This window comes from Kryptolebias marmoratus, linkage group LG19 (assembly GCF_001649575.2).
Source record: "Kryptolebias marmoratus isolate JLee-2015 linkage group LG19, ASM164957v2, whole genome shotgun sequence".
NCBI lineage: Eukaryota > Metazoa > Chordata > Actinopteri > Cyprinodontiformes > Rivulidae > Kryptolebias > Kryptolebias marmoratus.
Window position 1 is genome coordinate 20,159,311 of NC_051448.1, and position 20,226 is coordinate 20,179,536.

Sequence of the window (20,226 nt, forward strand, 5' to 3'; positions counted from 1 at the left end):
GTTTTTAGGCGAACAAACCATATGCTGTCAACTGACTTCAAACTTCATTTCTTCATTGGTGTATAGTCTTAACTTTCTGTCACATTTTCATTTAGGAGAAATCTCTGGATATCAGATCTGTATGACTGTAAAATCTGATAGATAACTTGATGTTATTTTAGTGAAAATGGACAAGATAAGACACAAATTTTATTTCCTTAATATTTTATGCATTATTAGATGCAGGCTAGTATCTGTAGATGATTTGTTAAGTGAACATTTTACAAAATTAACACAACTAAAAATGTTTCAGCTCCACACAACAGTTAGTGTTTCAGTTAGGAGTTTAAAATTTACCTGTAAATCATTTATAAATAAAAATATTCCAGTTTTTGTGTAAAATCAAACTCCTGTATGTGTGTTTCATTTGAGAATACTCTTTTTGTAAAAAAAAAAAAAAAAAAAGCGTTTCACTTATGACCTTAAAATTTACACAATATTTCATAACTACAATGTGGGCCTTTTTTTAATCAGACTAACAGGGTTTCTAATAAATGTTTTTAAAATCCTGACAGTTGGGCGGAGTGCAGCCAGTTGAACCAATCAGAGCTCCGTGTTGGCCGGTTTGAATAAGATAACGCCTACCGCTGCGTCTCAACCAATCAGAACACGCAAGATGGATTTTGTAGCCAATCATAACACACGTAAGCGCAGAGCGGGACGCTCCGAATTCAGACGCGGAAGTTCGTCTCATTTGTCCACTGTTGTTGCTCGTTCAGACGCACATCCGTGGATTGTTACAAAAGAAAAATCAAAGCGGTTATAGTTTAATGTCGCGTGAGGTGGCCTGTAACTTATGTAGGCTGCTTTTTGAGCTCTCGTGACACGAACTGCTGTCGTGTGGGTAAGTCGGAAATAACAAAAAAGCTCTTCTAAAGCTTTGGTTTCGCTTCCTGTTTAGATTCGCTGTGGTTGAGCTCGCACAGGAAGGTAAATTTTAAGCTTTAAATTATTGTTTGTATCTTATATTTTTGTCTGTGAAATGCAGTCCACATCCTAACATCAGCTTGTAAACCGAAAGTTGAAAATGCTCGCTAAGATAAGTTAACTTCAGCATAAAGCTCAATGTCATGGCATCAACTAAAATGCCCTTTAAATTAGACGGTCTGCTGGCTATTTTACAGTTCACTTCATTTATTAGATTGGTTATAAAAAAAATTACATAAAAGCACACACCGTTCAGTAAAATACAAATGCATTTGAAATGATACAAAACATGAAATATCAAATCAAATGGTGTTAAAATAAGCTGAACTGAAACATTATATACAGTAAGACTGTTTGATAGGAGTCATTTTACTAAGGAAGGCTTTCTAACATTTTACCTTTACGTCTCTTTACATTGACTGACAGTTCATGTCTCCAAAATCTAATCTACCTTCAAGTTTCAAAGAAAATATTAAACTCTAAACCACACATTAAGTTGTACACTTTGATAAAATCACCTCTAATTTCTCTAATTTCTAACGTGAACCCTGCTTCTTTCAGCATGTCCTCACATGAATTATGCATGATTTATAATTAAGGCAACAGCTTCGTTAGCTGTTTCTGAACATTATCCAACGATTGTTTTTAAGGTGATCAGCCTTGACCACAATATTCATGATGAGGTCTAACATCACTTGTATACGATATTAAAAGAGACTCTTTGTCATTATGAGTAAAGGATCGCTTGATCAGGCTTGATACACAATATGGCTTGGCTATATCATAATAATAATAATAATGATTCACTGGGACTTGTCAAAAAGGGGATGGACAAGGTCCTCAGCCAAATCCCAGGCAACTCCAAGGGTGACACAACTACAAAAAAAAAATCACACTCTTGAGGATGGCAGATATCCTTAGAAAAGCACTTTCCATCAAATAAGCCTTATCTCCATCTACGCCTCATTATGACCTTGGGCTTGTGGTTTGAGCCCGGTTGTAATGTTGTAAAATATGCAAATTCTCAAAAAGGAAGGATAATAATACCAACAATAAAAATAATTCCTATTTCCTACATGCACCGCTTCACATCTGGCTCCAATAAAACTAACAGTCTGCCATTTGACCGCCTAATAAATGATCAGTGTCATCTTGTAGTCCTTGATAGTTCACCGAAGACAAAATGGGATGGTACAATTTATTGTCATCGCCAAAGATTTTGCATTTGGTCGATATTACACCAGACTAGGAAAGTCAAAAATAAAGTAAAAATAATATAGATCCAAGAACAAACAGTTAAGATGTCACAGAGTTTATGTGCTTGTTCAGAGACATTACAGTTATGTGTTGTTGTTTTTTTGTTTTTTTTTCTGTGTCAGGCTGCTGTTCAAAGATGGAGGAGCTGTACACCTTAGAGAGGGAGGTGGGCCGGGGCAGTTATGGCGTAGTCTTTGAGGGCCAGATGGCCAAAACAGGAAACACGGTGGCCATTAAACGCCTGCCCTGCAGCAACCCGGAGTGTGTCGAACTCTACCTGCAAGAGCTGTGGGCCATGAGGGCCACTGCCAAGAACCACGTGAATGTGATCGCGCTCCACAGCTGCCTCCTGCAGACCGGGCCGAGGAGCCTGAGACCCCTGAAACCGGGAAAACTGCCCCTGCGTCTTGTTGAGAGCGTGCTGAAGGGCAACGTAGTTGGAGCCCAAGAAGGTCAGGAGAGGAGGAATGTCCAGTCGAATGGCCTGAGGAGGACGAACTCTGCCTCTAGATTTCAGGACAAGACCAACACGGTCCAGGCCAGAGCTAAGCTCCAGGACGTGGTTAAATCTAACGATTCTTCAACCCCACGGAGGCCTCTGAACAGAGCCCGGAAGAGATCAGCCCAGAGCGAGGACGAGCAGGATGCACCTCCGCGCTGCTTAGCCCTGTGGCTTGTGATGGAATACTGCGACGGAGGTGACTTGAACCAGTTCTTGCTCTCCCAGCCCCCGGATGCTCAGCGGAACCACAGCGTGGTGCTGCAGCTCTGCAGCGCCGTGGCCTTCCTGCACGGTCTGGGCATCACCCACCGAGACCTGAAGCCTGACAACGTTCTGGTCTGTGTGACGCCCAAAAGCCCCATCATCAAGGTAGGCATGTTCTTATCGTGGGACGGGGGGGGGGATTCCAGAAAGAACTCTGATTAAGTGAACCCGGAGTTTAGGGAAACTCTGTGGTTTCTGTGTAAGACTCTCTACTCTATGAACTAAACCTGCTCAAACTGCCCATTTATAAACAGATACATTAATATCAAAGCAGGATTCCTTCATAATGCTCATTATCACGAGAGGATTTTCCAACGTGCCTTCTTTCCAAGATCATTTACATTTTTTTGATTGAAACTATATCGCTTTCCATATAATTCTAAATAACGTTCTCCTGCCAAACGTCAAATCCCATCAGCTGAGCACAACTCAGTGGTATTTCTTTTAGTTGTGAGTTGAATTTTAAGCGTCCTTGTACACATTATTGCATTCTAAAAACCAGTGACTCCAATATGTCTAAAATAAACGAGCTTGTGTTAAATAAAAAGGGTGAAATGATCATTTAAAAAAAAGTATTTTAGGTTAGAGGACCATTAAAACTGTATTCTGTCGGAGGTTTAAATGACGACGTGTTGAAATGACCACCGAAATAATATTTGCTGCAATAGCCTGTGTAGATGATGAAGAAAATTATATCTGTCCCCGTGATGGACTTTCGACCTGTCCAGGGTGTCCCCCGCCTCTCGCACACTGACTGCTGGAGATGGGCACCAGCTCCTCTGTGACCCAAAAAAGAGACTCGACTAAAAAAAATAGACGGAGAGATGGGCTTCATTTTTTAGTCCACTTTTCACCTGATGGGTTTCACCTAATAAAAATCATTTTATTCAGTCCACGGGTTTTTCTCCTCCAATATATGCTGCCATTGTAAGTGCAGATAAATGTTAGTACATTCAAACCTACAGATTGACTCGTAACACTCGTCTTCCCTGCAGCCTCTCTCTCTCCTTGGCTGCTGCTGCTGTGTTACTTTATTTTATTTTATTTTTTACAAAATACTGTTTTTTTTTTTCCGTGAACTTGGTGGAGTTTCTGCTCCAGTTACACAAAAATAATTAGTTTAATTTTTTTTCCTTCGGTGGTTGAGGCTCGGTTGATGCGTTGTGCTCGTGCGTGCTCTCAGCTCGAAGTTGATCCAGCTCGTCTCGCTCTGTAACCGGATACTCAGTCTCTCCACTTAGAGTTTACAAATAAACTCAGAGTTTGTTGGACCTCCCTTCTGGAATAACCCCTCCTCGGTTACACTGCGAAGCGAGATTTGCAGCTCAGCCGGCGAAGTTAAACTGAAAGTCCGGGTTTGCTGTTCGGTATCACGTAACAGCTGGATCTCCATGGTAACACAGTTTCAGTAAGACGCTCTTAACTGTTCACTCACTAATAATATTAACAGAAAAATCGGACTCAATTCAGATTTTTTTCTTTGGCTGATAATGACACAGATTTTTCAAAATTAGGGTAACCGCTGGTCGATAAACCCCTTTTTTTTTGTTGTCATTTAACAAAATGTAACAGTAATTGCTTTAATAAATATGTATTTTTACAACCCTTAGAAGAACTAGTGCACTTAAATGTATATAAAAAAAAGCAAAGACCCTGTTACATTGACTAAACCACCCTAAGCTGGCTGTAGCAGCTGCTTCATCTTCATTTTCCTGCTGGGTAATTGATCAAGAAGCATGTCTGAATGCAGATTTATTTATTTTTTTGTTTTGTTTTAATTAAATAACAAGATTCTCGACAAAATGTAGCCCCTAAGAAAGACGCCTGAAAAATGCCCTCACAGACTGATATTCCTTTTTCTCCGTGAAGAAGCTGCACTTAGGGTGTTGTAAAAAGAAAAAAAAGTGTTTATTGTATAAAACATTCCCATTAGAGTTATAAATCAAGTTAATGAAGTAGAATGGGCTGTGAATTCAGCTAAAATGAAGCTCATTTTCATTTGTATGAATTTTCCTGACAAGTCTGTTAAACAGTTCTAGTTCGATTTAATTCATTCGTATGTTTAGACTGTAGATCTGAGAACATTACCACAGCATTCATTTAATATTGTCTGTGAGGGGATCCGCACGTTATGGGACAATATCAGAGATGAACGTCTTGAGTGTGGAGTTACAACACGTCTGAACAACAAAGATAAACTGGATCATTTTATTCCTGTTCGAATTGTGGCAACATTTTTCCTCGTCGCTTTCTATTAATTAAATAATAATTCAATTTGGTGTTTTTACGAATTAGGCTTTTTTTTTAAACCATTGATGTATTTTAGGCTGAAAAAGTGCCAAATGATGCTTGAAACGGCCATTTATATGTGAGCACACACCGAGCCTAAAGGAGAAAGTTTGAGTTAATAAAGTAAAATCAGAACTACTTCTGTAGTAATCATTATGTCTCAGTGGAGTTCCATCCATCCATCCATCCATCCATCCATCCATCCATCCATCCATCCAGTTTATGCCTGAGTTCAGATGTATTCATCACTGCCTGTTAGCAAAATATCATAAACCACTAAATGGATTTTAATGAAACTCAAAGTAATAATTGGATGTGAACGTACAAATTAATAACTTTGGAGTCAAGACAGGACGGCCACAACACCTAACTGACCATAGCCCACACAAAGATGCCTAGAACAGTCAGATTTACCAACATTGAGCTAAGATTTGATGCGGTAGTAGCTGAGAGTCATTCACAACACGTCCTCTGAGCACAAACGCATCTTACGAAATCTCGTGATAACCCATGACATCACGCGTAATGCCTTTTACAAGGCTTGACCAAAACCTCTAGAGGCATCTCTTCTCATCGTAAAATGGTGCTAGTTTTTAAATTTTTTTTAACTGACAATTTCAGTTTCATTAAAATGTATTTAACTCTTAGTTAGCCTTATGGCACCTTTAGTTTACCTTAGCTTTTATTATGTCTGATCTGTTCAGCTGAGGTTTTTAAATCCTAATACAGTTTGTTAGCTTTCATTATATCTTAGTTTGGTTTTCCTCAGTTTATCTTGCGTGTGTGTTTTTCATTTAGACTATCTTAGATTACATTTAGATGATCCCAGTTCATATTTTAGATATTGTCGTGTTTTAACTTTGTATTTTTGTGTAAAATGTTGTAAAGCACTTTGTATCGCCTTGTTGCTGAAAAGTGCTATATAAATAAATTTGACTTGACTAGTTTAAAACCGTAGTACGAAAGGTGGCGGCTGATATGCATTCTTTCAAGGAATGGTAGGTCTTTAATTATCTTGGAGATTTCCACAGCGGCAAAGTACTTCTGATGCAATGAGAGAAAAATAATGAAGGAAAACAACAAAATGCGGAGCCTATTCTTGTAAAAGATGCTCCGAAGGCTGAAAACACAGAGGCCAGCTATGCAGTGCAGCAATAGAAGTCAAAGTCCAAACAGTCGGATGTTTTTTGTATGAACCCTTCTGTGGCGGAGCTACAAGAACGCCGTCCTGATCTCCCAGATCTGAACGAGCGCTTGTGTAGGTCACTCTGTGTCTCAGTGTATTGATTTAGCACTCGAGGTTAAGCCCGCGGCCACCGAGTTCTCTCAGTGTTAATTATTCAGTCACACCTCAGGTATTCACTTCATCTACAAACCATCAGGAGTGTTGGAAAAATGTCCGTCAGAATCTCCCCGAGCTGAAGGTTTTGTCGTCAGTCATCAGAGCCGCACGGCTTCAATCGAACGCACCGGGAGTAATGAAGCGTTTAGGACGCTGAAATGTTGACAGGTCTGGCATTTTAAAGAGAAAAATGGAACGAAAGAAAGTCCCTCTTAGTCAATGAATTACAAAAAAAAGAGATTGAATTCAAACCCTACGGCAGTTGCTGCAGCTTGAAATGCTTCTAAATGTGTATTTTATATTTTCACGTCATTATCACAGTACTGAGGGAGCGCTCTTCTTTTATCTAAACACATTAAAAGAATCGTTCTGTACAAGTTAGGAGAATGAGGGGGGGAAAGCATGATGCAGTATGTTATTGGGGGGGGGTTCAGTTCCAGTCACCTTTCATTTTCTGCTTTTTAGTCATTTGGGGAATAAAGTGACAACTAACAGAAAAGGGGTGTTTCAGTCATTTAGAAGTGTCGTTCTGTGTAACAGCTGTGAACAGCCGGTCCTGGTTCTGGTTCTTCTTCCTGTTAAAAGAGAGTCATTCCTTTCCCCTGTCGCCAACATGCTGCTCAGGATGGGAGGATTCAACACCTGCTGGCTTCCTTAGATAGACAACTTTTACCAATTGGCTTTTATAATGTGGCGAATGTTTTTGTACAGTGCCCTGAGACGACTATTGTTGTGACTTGGCACCATATAACAGACCCTCCAGGATTTCGCGATGTTGCGATCGCAACTATTAACGCAAAATCAAGCAAACCCCGCCAAATCGCAACTTTTTGCAACTTTGCCCAAAACACCGCAACTTTTACCTAATATTTATTGTTTCTAAAGTGATTCGCCACAGTTTCTGCAGCCTAGTGTCTTCTTTGTGGGTTTGTGTAGTGACATCACTTCCTGTTAACATCAGAATGCCGGGAGCGTGCAGGAGCAGTGACCGAAGCCAAAATGTGAGCTAATGTTTCACATTTGCTGCACGAGAGTGGGGGGAAGCTGTTTTGCACATCCTGCAGTGTAATCATGGAACATAAACGCACCGACAAACACTTTGTGTCTGCAAAACATGTGAGGAGAGCTGCAGACGAGGGACAATCCAGAAATGGTCATGAATGTCAGTTTAGAAGCTTTCAAAGAGCTTAAAGACCTGCTGAAGAGCAGAGAAACAACTAAAACATGCAGGAAGTAAAGATGGGACATTGTAGAGAGTCAGGCTCTAATTCCTCACTCCAGAGATTTATTTTTTAAATAAAGTATTGTTTGTTGTCTTTATTGGGGAAAAAATATAGTTTAAAAAAAATTATTAATGAACATCTTTGTTTACAGATACAAAGAAAAACAAAGAAACAAAACGCAGTATAATATAAATTATGCCAGGGGTGTAGCTTCAACAGTCAATACATTGGTATGAAAGAAACAAAAAGAATAGAGAGCAGATATTACAGGCATGACAAATTAAAAATATTTAGAGATATACAACATTCATATGTATTTACAGCTTTTTTTGTTCATACTCTTGGAAATAGTGGCCAAATAGTTTGATTTCCTTAACCAAAACTATAAAAAGAGGTGAAGATGATGAAAATTTACACTTTTGAATATGAAAAAATATAGTTCACATTATTCACACTGAGTCATTTAACATTGAAACGCCGCACCACTAGGTGGCGATAACATTCACTTTAACCTTCAAATCGAAACAAAGAACATAAAACCCGTTCTTTCATTCTGGGCACAAAGTAAGAACAGGCGTGCTCAAAATAAGCTGCTTTGTTGTCGTCTCTTCTTAAAAGTTCCAGATCTGAAGTTCACAGATACGTAATAAACCGAGAATTTATAAAAGCTGTTATCAAAGGTGCAAACGCAAAAGAAAATCTTCATTTTTAAAAACATCTATCAGAAAGGTTTCTTTTTTGTTTTTTTAAAAAAAGTATTAATTACACAACTTCTTTAATTCTGCCCACTTTTTTTATCAGTTTTTATTAACCTAAAAGAGTCCAAAATGCCATTTGTCATGCTGTATTTGAGGAAAGTGTACTTCAGGCGCGTGCTTACACAAACCACGTCTCAAATCTCCGCGGTTGTGTTGAAGGTGGCCGATTTTGGACTGAGCAAGATGAGCGACGGCACGGCGAGCGGCGATCCGACCAGGCAGCGCTTCTCCTCCACCTGCGGCTCCGACTTCTACATGGCTCCCGAGGTTTGGGGCGGCCTGAGCTACACGGCGCAGGCGGACATCTTCTCCCTGGGGGTGCTGTTCTGGGCCGTCCTGGAGAGGATCACTTTCCTGGAGGAAGGGTCCACGCAGGAGCAGCTCGGTAAGTGCGGCCGTGCTCTCGATCTGCATGTCACCGCAGGGTTTGCTGCGAGGCTGGAAAGGTTGAGTGTGAGGTCAGACAGGCTGATGACACATCACGCTGAATCAAGTCTGATCGAACGAACTGGAACATATTAAAAATGTCAGACACTATAAATCATGCATTCATCATCTGCGGAAGGCACAATCTAAATGGCAAAGAGATGAACGATGATTTATCTGATTTACATGTTGATATGGATTATAGTGACTTGAATTCATAACACAAGCTGACAGTATGTACATCAGCCTGATATCCTACAAAGATTATGGCGTGTGGACAGGAAACAGCAGCATAACATGCTTTTATTGCCTTCCTACAGACATCTGGCTCAGGACTGTGTTTATTAGAGCATCAGCCTCCATTAATGAAGAGACTTTATAAAAGCTACAGATCAGGTGGTTTTTGTGTAATGTCGTTTCTTCATTTGGCCTTTTTTTATATTCATTGAGCTTCACACAATTTCTTAATTTGCTTATAAATAATAAATCTGAAAACGTTGGAACATTGTGTAATATGTAAGTAAAATCAGAAAGCAATGTATTTTAAACCTCATGACCCCATATTTTATTCACAATGGAACATAGTTTAAACATTTGATATGTTTACTAAGTAATTGTAACATTTAAATATATATAAGTTAATTTTGTATTCAGTGATAAATGGATTGTACTTATATAGCACTTTTTTAGCTAACCAGGCCACTCAAAGTGCTTCACAACACAATCTGTGCCCTCATTTACCCATCACGCAGCTCTCTGCTACGTCTCTACAAAGCTAATCTAAATAAATGACTCTATAGAGTCTAATCAGTGCTTTAGATCACATTCATACACTGATGGGGCACATCAGAGGCAATGAGGGAATCAGTGTTTTGCCCAGGGAATTGAACCTCCAACTATCTCATTGGAGGACGACTGCTCTAACCACTGAGCCACAGCCGCCCCGCAGCTGGGCAGCAAAACATCTCAGAAAAGTTGTTTCCCCTCTGTGAAGCATCCCGTCCTCTTTTACCAACAGTCTGTGAACATCTAGGACCCGAGGAGAGCAGCTGCTGGAGGTTTTAGAGGGAAAGTTGTCCCATTCTGGTCTGACGGAGGATTCGAGCTGAGCAACAGTCCTGGGCTTGCGCTGTTTTTTTGTTTTTCTTTCATGAAGCATTAAATGTGTGTCAGTTGGTGAGAGATCTGGACTGCAGGCAGGTCAGTTCAGCTCCTGGACTCTTCTTCTGTGAAGCCCTGCTGCTGTGATGGATGCAGTCTGAGGTTTAACAATGTCTGCTTAAATATGTGTAATGGCAGAATTTATTATAGGGTAACACCTGTGGTTGATAAGTCCTGATTATATTATGACCTCATTTCCAAGTTCCATGGGTTCTCACAGAATGAACTTGTTTATAGGAGTGATGTTGAATTTTCTCCTCATGGGAACCAGACTGACTTGCTTCTCCCTAACTCCTCCTTCTGGTCCAGTATTTCAGTATCTTTAATATAGCTCCTGTGTTGACCTGGGGGGGGCAGAGCTTTGATTCGGAGCTCCCCATTCGGACCTGGGACTCTGATGTTAATTCTTAATTGTCTTTAATGCTCTTTATATTTTATGTATAATATAATATAATATAATATAATATAATATATAAATATAAATAAACCTTGGAGTGATTTCATCTGACAGTGCCTGGAAGTTATTTTGCTGCCACAAAGTATACAAGACCTCTGAAAAGGACGGCATCTGGATGGGAGCAGATGTTCTAAAACTTGGACATACTTTTCTGTGCTGATGATGCCTTTCTAGTTGTGTAAACGGACCCTGCCATAGGCACTAATGCACCCCCATACCATCAGAGAGGCAGGCTTTTGAATTTCAGGCTGGATGGCCCCTCTTGTGTTTAGTAGTCTCTTTTAGGTTTCCTAAAAGAACCTCAAATGTTGATTCTTCTGACCACAGACCAGTTTTCCTCTTTGCCTCAGTCCATTTTAAATGAGCTTTGGCCCAGACGAGACGGCAGCGTTTCTGGATGGTGTTCACATCTGTCTTCTTCTTCACATCTGGCTTCTTCTTCACATGATAGAGCTTTAACCTTAACTAGTACCACTGCTTGTTTAACCCTAATCCTAATCCTAAATTAAACTCAGTAAACACTTCAGCCTTAAACCTAAAATGGATGTCCTGCTGTGTTTGGACCACATTTCTGTCCTCATAAGGACTACTGGTCCTGACAAGGTAGGTGAATATAACTGAAATAAAGATAAGGTGATTAAAAGGGTAATAAAAATCAGGTATACCCACCCACACACACACACACACTCTTAGTTTTATAGTTTGTTTTTCCCAGCTGTCCTCATCAGATGGTTTAGTCTAAATGAGACTCTCCACAGCGCCTGTGTGTGAACAGTTTGGACAACAGATAAATGCAGCAGGACAGCCTAATAATGCCAAAATGTCGACTTTGTTTTAAAAAACAGTCTGACCAAAACTTGGCTGTAATGGTAACCTAAAAGCGTCGATCCACTGAAAACCTGGACCTGGTTACGGTTACGGATGAAAACTCGGGTTTAGAAGCAGTCTTTACTGCAGTTCTTTGTTCTTTGTTCTTTGTTTCGTTTTCTTTAAAATGCTGTATTTGATCTTACATGACATTTACTTCATAATCATTACAGTACTTACTTTGGATACCATCTTAGAAGCAAATCCAGTTTTCAGGGCAGGTCCGATCACCACATAGAGCTTTGAAGTAGCTCAGGACAATTCATCATAAGTAGAGCTTCACTTTTATATGGCGCTGTAAAATGACAGAGCTTAATGTACTTATTTCTTTTTCTCTCTCTGTTCAGTTTTTCTGTCTGTGGCGACGACACGTCTTAATACACAAGAGTTCAGGGTTTTGGTTCTGCTGTCACAGTGTAATGAAATGGCTCTAATACAAACGTCTGGTTTTATTCACCACTGACGGGGATTGGCGTGAGCTGGTGGCAGGGGAATATGAACCATTATCCTGTAGTTTAGTGCCTATGAACCCCCCTGAGCCTTCGATACTTCATTAGGCTGAATGAAAGGGGCTTACAGACGGAGGAAACGAAGCTCGTCGCTGGCTTTGAATAAAGGAGCAAAGTGGAATTTCTCAGCTACAATTACAAGCCTTTTTGTCACTGAGGGAATGTAGTGAGGCACCTTTTTAAAGGTGAAATCTGCCCCTTTTCTTTTTACAAGCCGACACGTTTCCCTGAGGTCTTGATCAATTATTTTATGTATCTATCTTATACAGCCTGTTGTTTGAGCTAGTTTCTTTTCAGCCAAGACACTTGAGCCTTCTTTTCCCCACATTTCACAGGGCATGTTTGTTGCGATGATTCTATACAGACAAATTACCCCAATCCTTTAGAACTGCCAAAATAAGCTTGGTTTGCTATTAGAAAGTTGTTAGGAAAACAGTTTTTATTCCCAAATACTTCCATTTTCTTCTGGGTGAGGGTGATTTATCAATTATATTTGACATATCAGGATTTTTCTCTCATGCAGTATGAAAAATGACTCAGTTACTGAGTATAAATTTTAATCTGTTTAATCTTCTAGGAGTAGTTTTTCTCTGGCACTTCTATTGCATCACAGGTCACTCCACTTTAATAGACTGATGTGAGCCCAGAAGCCGAAGCCGAAACAGGACCCGCTTCCCTGTCGGCTGGTTTCAGTACAATTTTAAGTCCCGCCCCATCCATGTAAACAGATGAGACATTGCTGTTAGGTTAAAAAAAAAAAATTGATAAATTTTTGGGGTGTGGACTCCTGTTTCATTCACATAGTGCTGCATGTTTCTGTTGAAACATAGAGCAAATTAATCTTAGAATAATGTGAAAAATATTGAACAAGGTGGGTCTGGGTGCCCTACCGCAGAAAAATTAGACATTTCAAACATTAGAAATCCATTTTTCCTGGCACTTGGAACAAGACTGGGAGGGTGTTCCGAAGAGTCAAAAATCAGCAATTTATGATAATTTTAGGCTTCTTGGACGGACTGGGAGAGTTTACAGATGGAGAATTTGTTTCGCCAAGACAAAGAACTATCCCCAAAGCAGCCAAAGGTTTTCATGTGAAGAGGAGTATACTGTGTACACGCCCTTAGTCCGTACTACAGATGTACACAGTGTAGTGTGCTCTAATGAAGCGTTCAGTAAATAAATAACTCCACTAAATCAAACAAAAATATTTCTGAACAAAGGTTGTGGTGTTAGTAATAAATGAAATAGGTATGCGTAATTCTAGACAAGAATATACTTTTCTTGTATAGAACTAATTCAGGTTTTTTCTTTTTTCAAAGTTTCACAATGAAACAACATACACTGAACAAAAATCTAAACGCAACACTTTTGTTTTTGCTCCCATTTTTCATGAGCTGAACTCAAAGATCTAAGACTTTTCTGCATACACAAAAGGCCTTTTTTTCTCTCAAACATCGTTAATTTGTCTAAACCTGTGTTAGTGAGCTGAGATAATCCACTCACCCCACAGGTGTGGTGAATCAAGATGCTGATTAGACAGCATGATTATTGCCCAAATGGGCCTTAGGCTGGCCACAATAAAAGGCCACTCGAAAACGTTTATCTTTACTGTACTGGGACAGTCCAAGGAGGGTCAGAAAGCCAGTCAGTATCTGGTGTGACCACCTTTTGCTTCACGCAGTGCAACACAACTCCTTCACATAGAGTTGATCAGATTGCTGATTGTGGTCTGTGAAATGTAGAGCACAGTCCTAGGAACAGCTAAGATATGCCCCTTTTACACGGGCTCTAAAGGTCCCAGCTCCACTCTACTCTGCTTGCTTTGCGTGCGTTTCCATCGGCATTTTTTCGAGGTCGGCCCTGTTTCTTTGGTCACTGCTTCGGAGTAGGGCCAGCTGGGCCAGCCCTACCTCATTGGTGGCGCAAGCTTAGCTCCTGTTCACTCATTGTCGTGGGTGTGACCAGATGCAAGCATAAAGAGCGAAGGTAGGAATATAAACAACAGCGTTAGCTTACCCTGCAACATTTATGCCGTCTGTCCCCCAGCTGAAGGCGCTGTAAAGCCTGAAATCTCCGGTGGATAACAGCTGTCCTACTCCGCGCAACAATCGCAGCATCCAGAGCATTTCTTCCACTGCACCTCTCTTCCTGAAGTCTCAGGAGAATCCCCATAAGTTTAAAAAACAGCAACAACACAGGGCCAACGCTGTCCATAGAGCTTCCGTTGTTTACACAACTTGCGCCAAATTTTCGTAGCGCCCCCCCTGCGTTCCTCTGCTACCGACCAAACTGGCCGGTGTGAACGCGATGCTTCCTTAACGAGCCAAGTCGAGTAGAGTGAAGTAGAGCTGGACTTCTGAATTAGAGCCCGTGTAAAAGGGGCAATACTGAACAGAACCATCAAGCTCCCAGATAGAGGACCTGAGCATGAAGTGAATGTGGAACCGCCCATGTGGAACAAAGAGGGCGAGATGAGTTGAGATGTATATAAATTGTGTGACCTTTTTCTTTTGATTGACTTTGTGGCAAGTTTTATTTTGTAGATGGGGAGAGGTGATCCAAATACTGTAGCTCTTGTAAAGAGCCCTGCATTAAACAGGGCTGAGATGGGTACACTACAGGCAGAGTCAGTCTGTCACCAGGAACGGTTGAATGTGAAAGTTTTGTTGCAAACCTGAACGAGTTTAAATGCGACCTCACAGAAAAAACACGATCTGATGTAGTAAAGTAATGTAGACCGCAGAGCAGGTCTGTCTTCAGAGTAAATAACCACAGAACCATATAACGTAAAAGGTGACTGCAGCGTAAAAAAAAACATTTGCTTGAACCATCAGGAAATCTTTGATAATGAAATAGTTTTAAGATGGCAGAAACCTGCTTTAGAAAAGGCCACACTCAGCCCAGCTTTTAGCTCGACTCCCCCAAGACAACTTCAGTCTGATTCTCCAAACTAAGGGATTCCTACTGCAGGTAAGATATTGATTACTGTGATAACAACTTAATGACAGCTGGATAATTATAATTTCTATCCTCCAGCTGCAGGAAAAAATGTTAAAAAATGAAAAAACATAACAAAAGCCCATTTCCTAGTTGAGCTCTAAAACATTAAAATACGGATGGCGTGTCTCTTTCTAAGTGAAATAAGTATTAAAAAGAATTTTCAGTTTATCACGAAGGAGAAAGTAAGAGCAGAAAAAGTTGCCACTTCCTTCCTCTGTGGTGCAGCCGATGCTGAATGATTAAAAGTTAAAGCTGGAAGAAGAAGGAAAAAAAACAAGTCCTGATCTGTTTTTCTATTCGAAGCTGCAGAAGTGATGTAGTCTTCTGTTGCCACTCTGAGAAGTTTTAATGAATAAGCTATTTTAGAACTTCAGTGGACTAGAAAAAGTAACATTTTTGTTGCTGTTCCTTCAGGAAGCCACATACATGTTCTGGATCGCTGTGAATCCTACGGTTAAGAACGAGTTGAAGCCTCTTTAATTACCTACCTGGATAATCCACTTTTAATTTTGGGAGCCGGTGCATTTTAGCGATCCAGCTAATGATCGTTTTATTCTTCATTAAGCTGCTAATTTTTTCTAATTCATCAACTTGTCCACAACACGTCAAATAATGACAAACGAGCGATTCAAGTTATCAGAGGCAGAGTTTTACTTCACGCTTTTGTAATTATGCTTATCTGCTGCAGGGAACTTTTAAGTTTTCTAATTTATGATTTAAAAGGATTAACATCTTTGCCTAACTTCTCCTGTCAGAGATCAGCCACGGCATTAAAGGGACATTCAGTCATTTTGAACTAAGGTTCTGTTCTAAAGAAGCAGTATCTCACCTGTTGTAGATAGCTCTGGAGGAATAGTTTACATCTGAAATGACCAGACCCTCCAGGATTTCGTGATGTTGCGATCTCAACTATTAACGCAAAATCAAGCAAACCCCGCAAAATCGCAACTTTTTGCAACTTTGCCCAAAACACCGCAACTTTCCTGCAACTTTAACCCAATATTTATTGTTTCTAAAGTGATTTGCCACCGTTTCTGTGGTCCAGTGTCTTCTTTGTGGGTTTGTATTGTGTGGAATACAAAATGACCCCAAATAACTCACGAAGAAGACACATGACGTCACTTCCTGTTAACATCAGAATGCCGGGAGCGTGCAGGAGCAGCGACCGAAGCCAAAATGTGAGCTAAAGCTTCACATTTGCCCACAAAGATTTCAGCAAACCAGTTTCCTACCCAGCTGCAGGAGAGTGGGGGGGAAGCATAATCATGGAACATAAACGCATCGACAAACACTTTGTGTCTGCAAAACATGTGAGGAGAGCTGCAGACGAGGGACAATCCAGAAATGGTCTGAATGTCAGTTTAGAAGCTATCAAAGTTCTCAAATAAAGCACCTTTTGAGAATGTCAGTGTTTGTTGGTAATTATCTTACAAAACTAGTAAGTATTTTTGGTTTATATATTAAAAGTAATAGTTTTTTATTGATTTTAGTAAAAAAAAAAACAACGCAACTTTTAGGAAAATGCCCTGCGAAATCAAGCATTTTAGCTGCAACAATCACAAAAAGTTTCCGCGAAATCCTGGAGGGACTGAATGACTGACAAGCTAACAGCTAGTCTGAACGCACCCTAAACCAAAGTGGATTGTTGTCCTCTTTAATAGGTTTCTGTTCTAAGCTCAAATAATGGTGGCAGCAGCAGCTAGCTGTAGCACAACCTTGGGCATTTCCAGCTGGAATATCACATTTTTGCCGGTTTAACCGCGTAATGTGAAATTGATAGCGGTGTAACAGTTTATATGTTAGCGTTCTCACAAACCACCATAACAATTTAACGATTAAAGCTGGTTTAAAAAGAAAATCCCCTTTAAAATCAGGCCTGCTGTGATCGGATTGACAAGCTAATAACATCCAGTCCAATCAGACTCACTACCACAGCAGACCGGGATGTGTAAAGACAACCCCAGACTTTAAGATTTAAATAGTGAATACTATAAGAAAACAGATTTGCATCACACTATTATGTTGACAAACATACTGAAAGATTTCTGCTAGAAGCTCCCACAGGAAGTGCTTCAGCTGTCCACTGCTGCCATAAGAGCTTGAAAAAACCTCATCTGTTTAAAGTATTTATGTATAATTGCGCTGTAAAGGCTTGTAAAACAGCGTTTTAGGATGGCAGTTATCTACTTTGGCCTTGGATGCTTTCAGAGGAGCAGTAGACTCGTCTTTTCAGATTCTAACTGCTCCGCAACTCGCCCAATAGTTGCTGAGGGTCGTCACTCTGCACAGGAGAACTGGTGGCTGGATGAAGCCTTTCAAAGGTAATATGTGACCCGTTCTGGCAAAGTGAGTCCGAATGAACACAGGCGGCAGGGCAAGAAAAGTAAACGTAGTGATTTTGGTCATAATTGCGATTTGCAAAAAAAAAAAACAGGCCCATAAAGATTCCATCCAGTGATACAACTAACTAAAATAGCATATATTCTTCCTGATCTACCTTTTAAAATGAAGTTTTCTAACATGCATGTCTTCTGAAATGAGATCTTTTATTCTAATCCTTTTAGTTTTCTTTGAAACAGACTGTTTTTCTTTGCCGGAAGCCGAAGAGCCGGGAAACCCCTTCAAAGACTGTGTGACAGTCGGGGGTTCCCCTTGTTAAATGTGGGGCTCGAGTTCCCGATGACATCACTCCAGACCAAGAAAAATCACATTTTTAACCCGAAACCCACTTGTTGCTACCTAGATGATAAATCACCAAACTTTATGATTTTGAAGCTTTTGAGATGAAGAGTTTAAAAATAACTCGGATTGAAAAGAAAAAAAAAAACTCTCATTTTGTCACGTATATTGTTCATTTTCCACAGACTCCCACTTCTGAATGGCTGAATTATACCTTTAAAACCACCGTCTGTTGAAGCGAGCTCGACTTGCTGTGAAAATCTGCACAGACACATTAAACTTAATGTTTGCCTCTTTAAATCTGCAGTTCTTGGATGTTTTCCGGGGCTGATTACTCAGTCAGTCATTCTGATAAAATCCTGCTTGTTTGACTTCTTTCAAACATTTTCCTCATCAAGCTCAAACGTGAAGCTCGTTCCGACTTTGTTGCCTGATTAGAAGTGTGTTTACCCATAATCAGGTAGAAATGTCAACATGGCAGCCACACAGCAGGTCTTTCATCAACACCTGCTGATTGAGTTATACTGACAGGGCTGTGAAATGAGTCCTGGTGATTTTTGTTTGTAGCAAATTGAATAAAATTGGGTATAGACGAATAAACGTAGCTTTTAAAAGAAAAGAAAAAATAATATAAGACACTGTGGGCAACAAAAATAAATCTCTTCTTTTTGAAGTAAAAAGGAGGACTTTTAATTTTAAAAGTAGTCGTTTCGTTTTGTACTCATTAACTCCGACAGAGTGGAGGAAAGAAATGAAACTGCTCGTGTTAAAAAGTCATGTGACTGCATGGCGATGATTCCAATATCAGGTGAAATGGTTTAGGAGAGTTGGCAGAATGGGCATCCACATAAAAATGATCACTAAAGTGTCTCCACTTTTTGTTTTGTTTTAAAAAACTGAAGTCATTTGTCATTTCTCTGAGCAATACACAGTCTGACCTTGGGGTGAATTTACTGGGCTGTCCACTCCTGGGGAGATTAGCAGCTGTCTTAAATGTTTTCTGTTTTTGAATATACTTTCTCTCTGTAGAATGATAGTTTGGAAACGACCTTTGACCCCTCCCAGATTGTTGAGCAGCAACAGCTGCTTCTCTAAGGTCATTGCTGATGTTTTTCCTCCTTGGCCTTGTGTTAACACACACCTGTTTGCTCCAGAGCAGCAAACTGACAAAACTCCTGCTTTTCTAGAGGTGATCCTTGATGATGACAACCAGTTAATCAATACACCTGATCCTTTAGAAGCAGCAAAGGCATTCTTCAGTTTTTTTTTCTGTTTTTGTATTTTTTATTAAATAGGAGATGATAGTGTGGTGTTTTTTACCATCCTGTAAATAGTGTCTCAGTGCTGCTGCTCAGGAGCTCCTCCTCCTCCCGCTGACTCACCTCCATCTCCTCCTTCCGTTTGACCTCCAGGTGCCTACGTGTGCAAGGGTCGCTCGGGCTGGCTGATCCCGCTGGGGGAAGCCCTGTGGGAGAACGCCGACCTCCAGCTGTGCATCCCTGTGAAGTTTAGGAGGGCACCCCCACTGCCACCTGCCCCCGGTCCGGCCACGTGCGCCCTGCTCTTAGACATGCTCGCCGCGGACCCGGACGCTCGGCCGCTGGCCAACCAGCTGGAGTCCAGGGTGCGCTCTGCTTTGAACGAGGACTGCCACTGACCGTCCGTACGCTCGAGGGGGACTGGAGCGGCTTTCACCACCGCAGAACTGGACTCTTTAGACTGAAGTTGTTGCCATAGATGTCATTCTGCTGCCTCAGGGGAATCACCAATAATTATTTATTAAAATGATGAGATTATTAGGGATTTTTTCATGTCAGGAACATGGAAAAAGCTCGGATTATTATCAGTGTAGAAAGTCACAATAAGCTTGAAGATTCTCTGCGTTCCAACAAATCCTATCAGATCTGAATGTGTTTCATAAAAACATCTGTCTGCAGTACATTTTAGGACAAGTGGGAGCAAACATCTGCATCTTGTTCTATATAAACAGTGTTTGGTTCTTACCTACTTTAAATTGTTTTTATTTGCTCTTTGTGGATGTTAACCTTTTTACTTGTTGTAAAATAATGTCTTTGTTTTGTGAAGATTTTATGTTTTTTGTCCTGTAATTCCATCACACCTCCTCGTGGATTTTACTGTCGTAAAAATATGATTACATATCTGATCAGATGCTAAGCTCTGGATTGTTATTGTTGCAGTTTACAGTAATCATTTTTTTTCTATTAATAAAGAGGACAAATTGAAAGCAGATTTTTTTTTTTTACAAGTCTTAAAAACTTTAAACAAAGAGTCATATTTTATAAGGTTTTAGGCTACCTAACATCAAATATTCAGTTTTCTACTTTTATTGTATTTAACATATTTTGTTGTCATTTTAACACCATATGTGCTCTTGGCACCAGGACACCCTAGGTCGCAGTTCAATGATCGACTTTGTTGTTGTTTCATCTGATCTGCGGCCGCATGTTTTGGACACTCGGGTGAAGAGAGGGGCGGAGCTGTCAACTGACCACTACCTGGTGGTGA

At 40.3% G+C, this 20,226-nt stretch overlaps 1 protein-coding gene across 2 annotated transcripts; it reads left to right on the forward strand.

The window, feature by feature from the left end:
• Positions 1-704: 704 nt before the first annotated feature.
• Positions 705-19,945, forward strand: si:ch211-63o20.7 (uncharacterized protein LOC566836 homolog). 2 transcript variants are annotated; one of them, XM_017432389.3, is made up of 4 exons: positions 705-969; positions 2,346-3,094; positions 8,761-8,986; positions 19,113-19,945. In XM_017432389.3, exons 2-4 carry the CDS (start codon positions 2,360-2,362, stop codon positions 19,355-19,357), a joined length of 1,206 nt encoding a protein of 401 aa, XP_017287878.1. In that variant the 5' UTR covers positions 705-969; positions 2,346-2,359; the 3' UTR covers positions 19,358-19,945. The 2 variants fall into 2 exon arrangements, with proteins under 2 accessions (XP_017287878.1, XP_017287876.1); XM_017432387.3 differs by having other exon boundaries at positions 705-883.
• Positions 19,946-20,226: the final 281 nt, after the last annotated feature.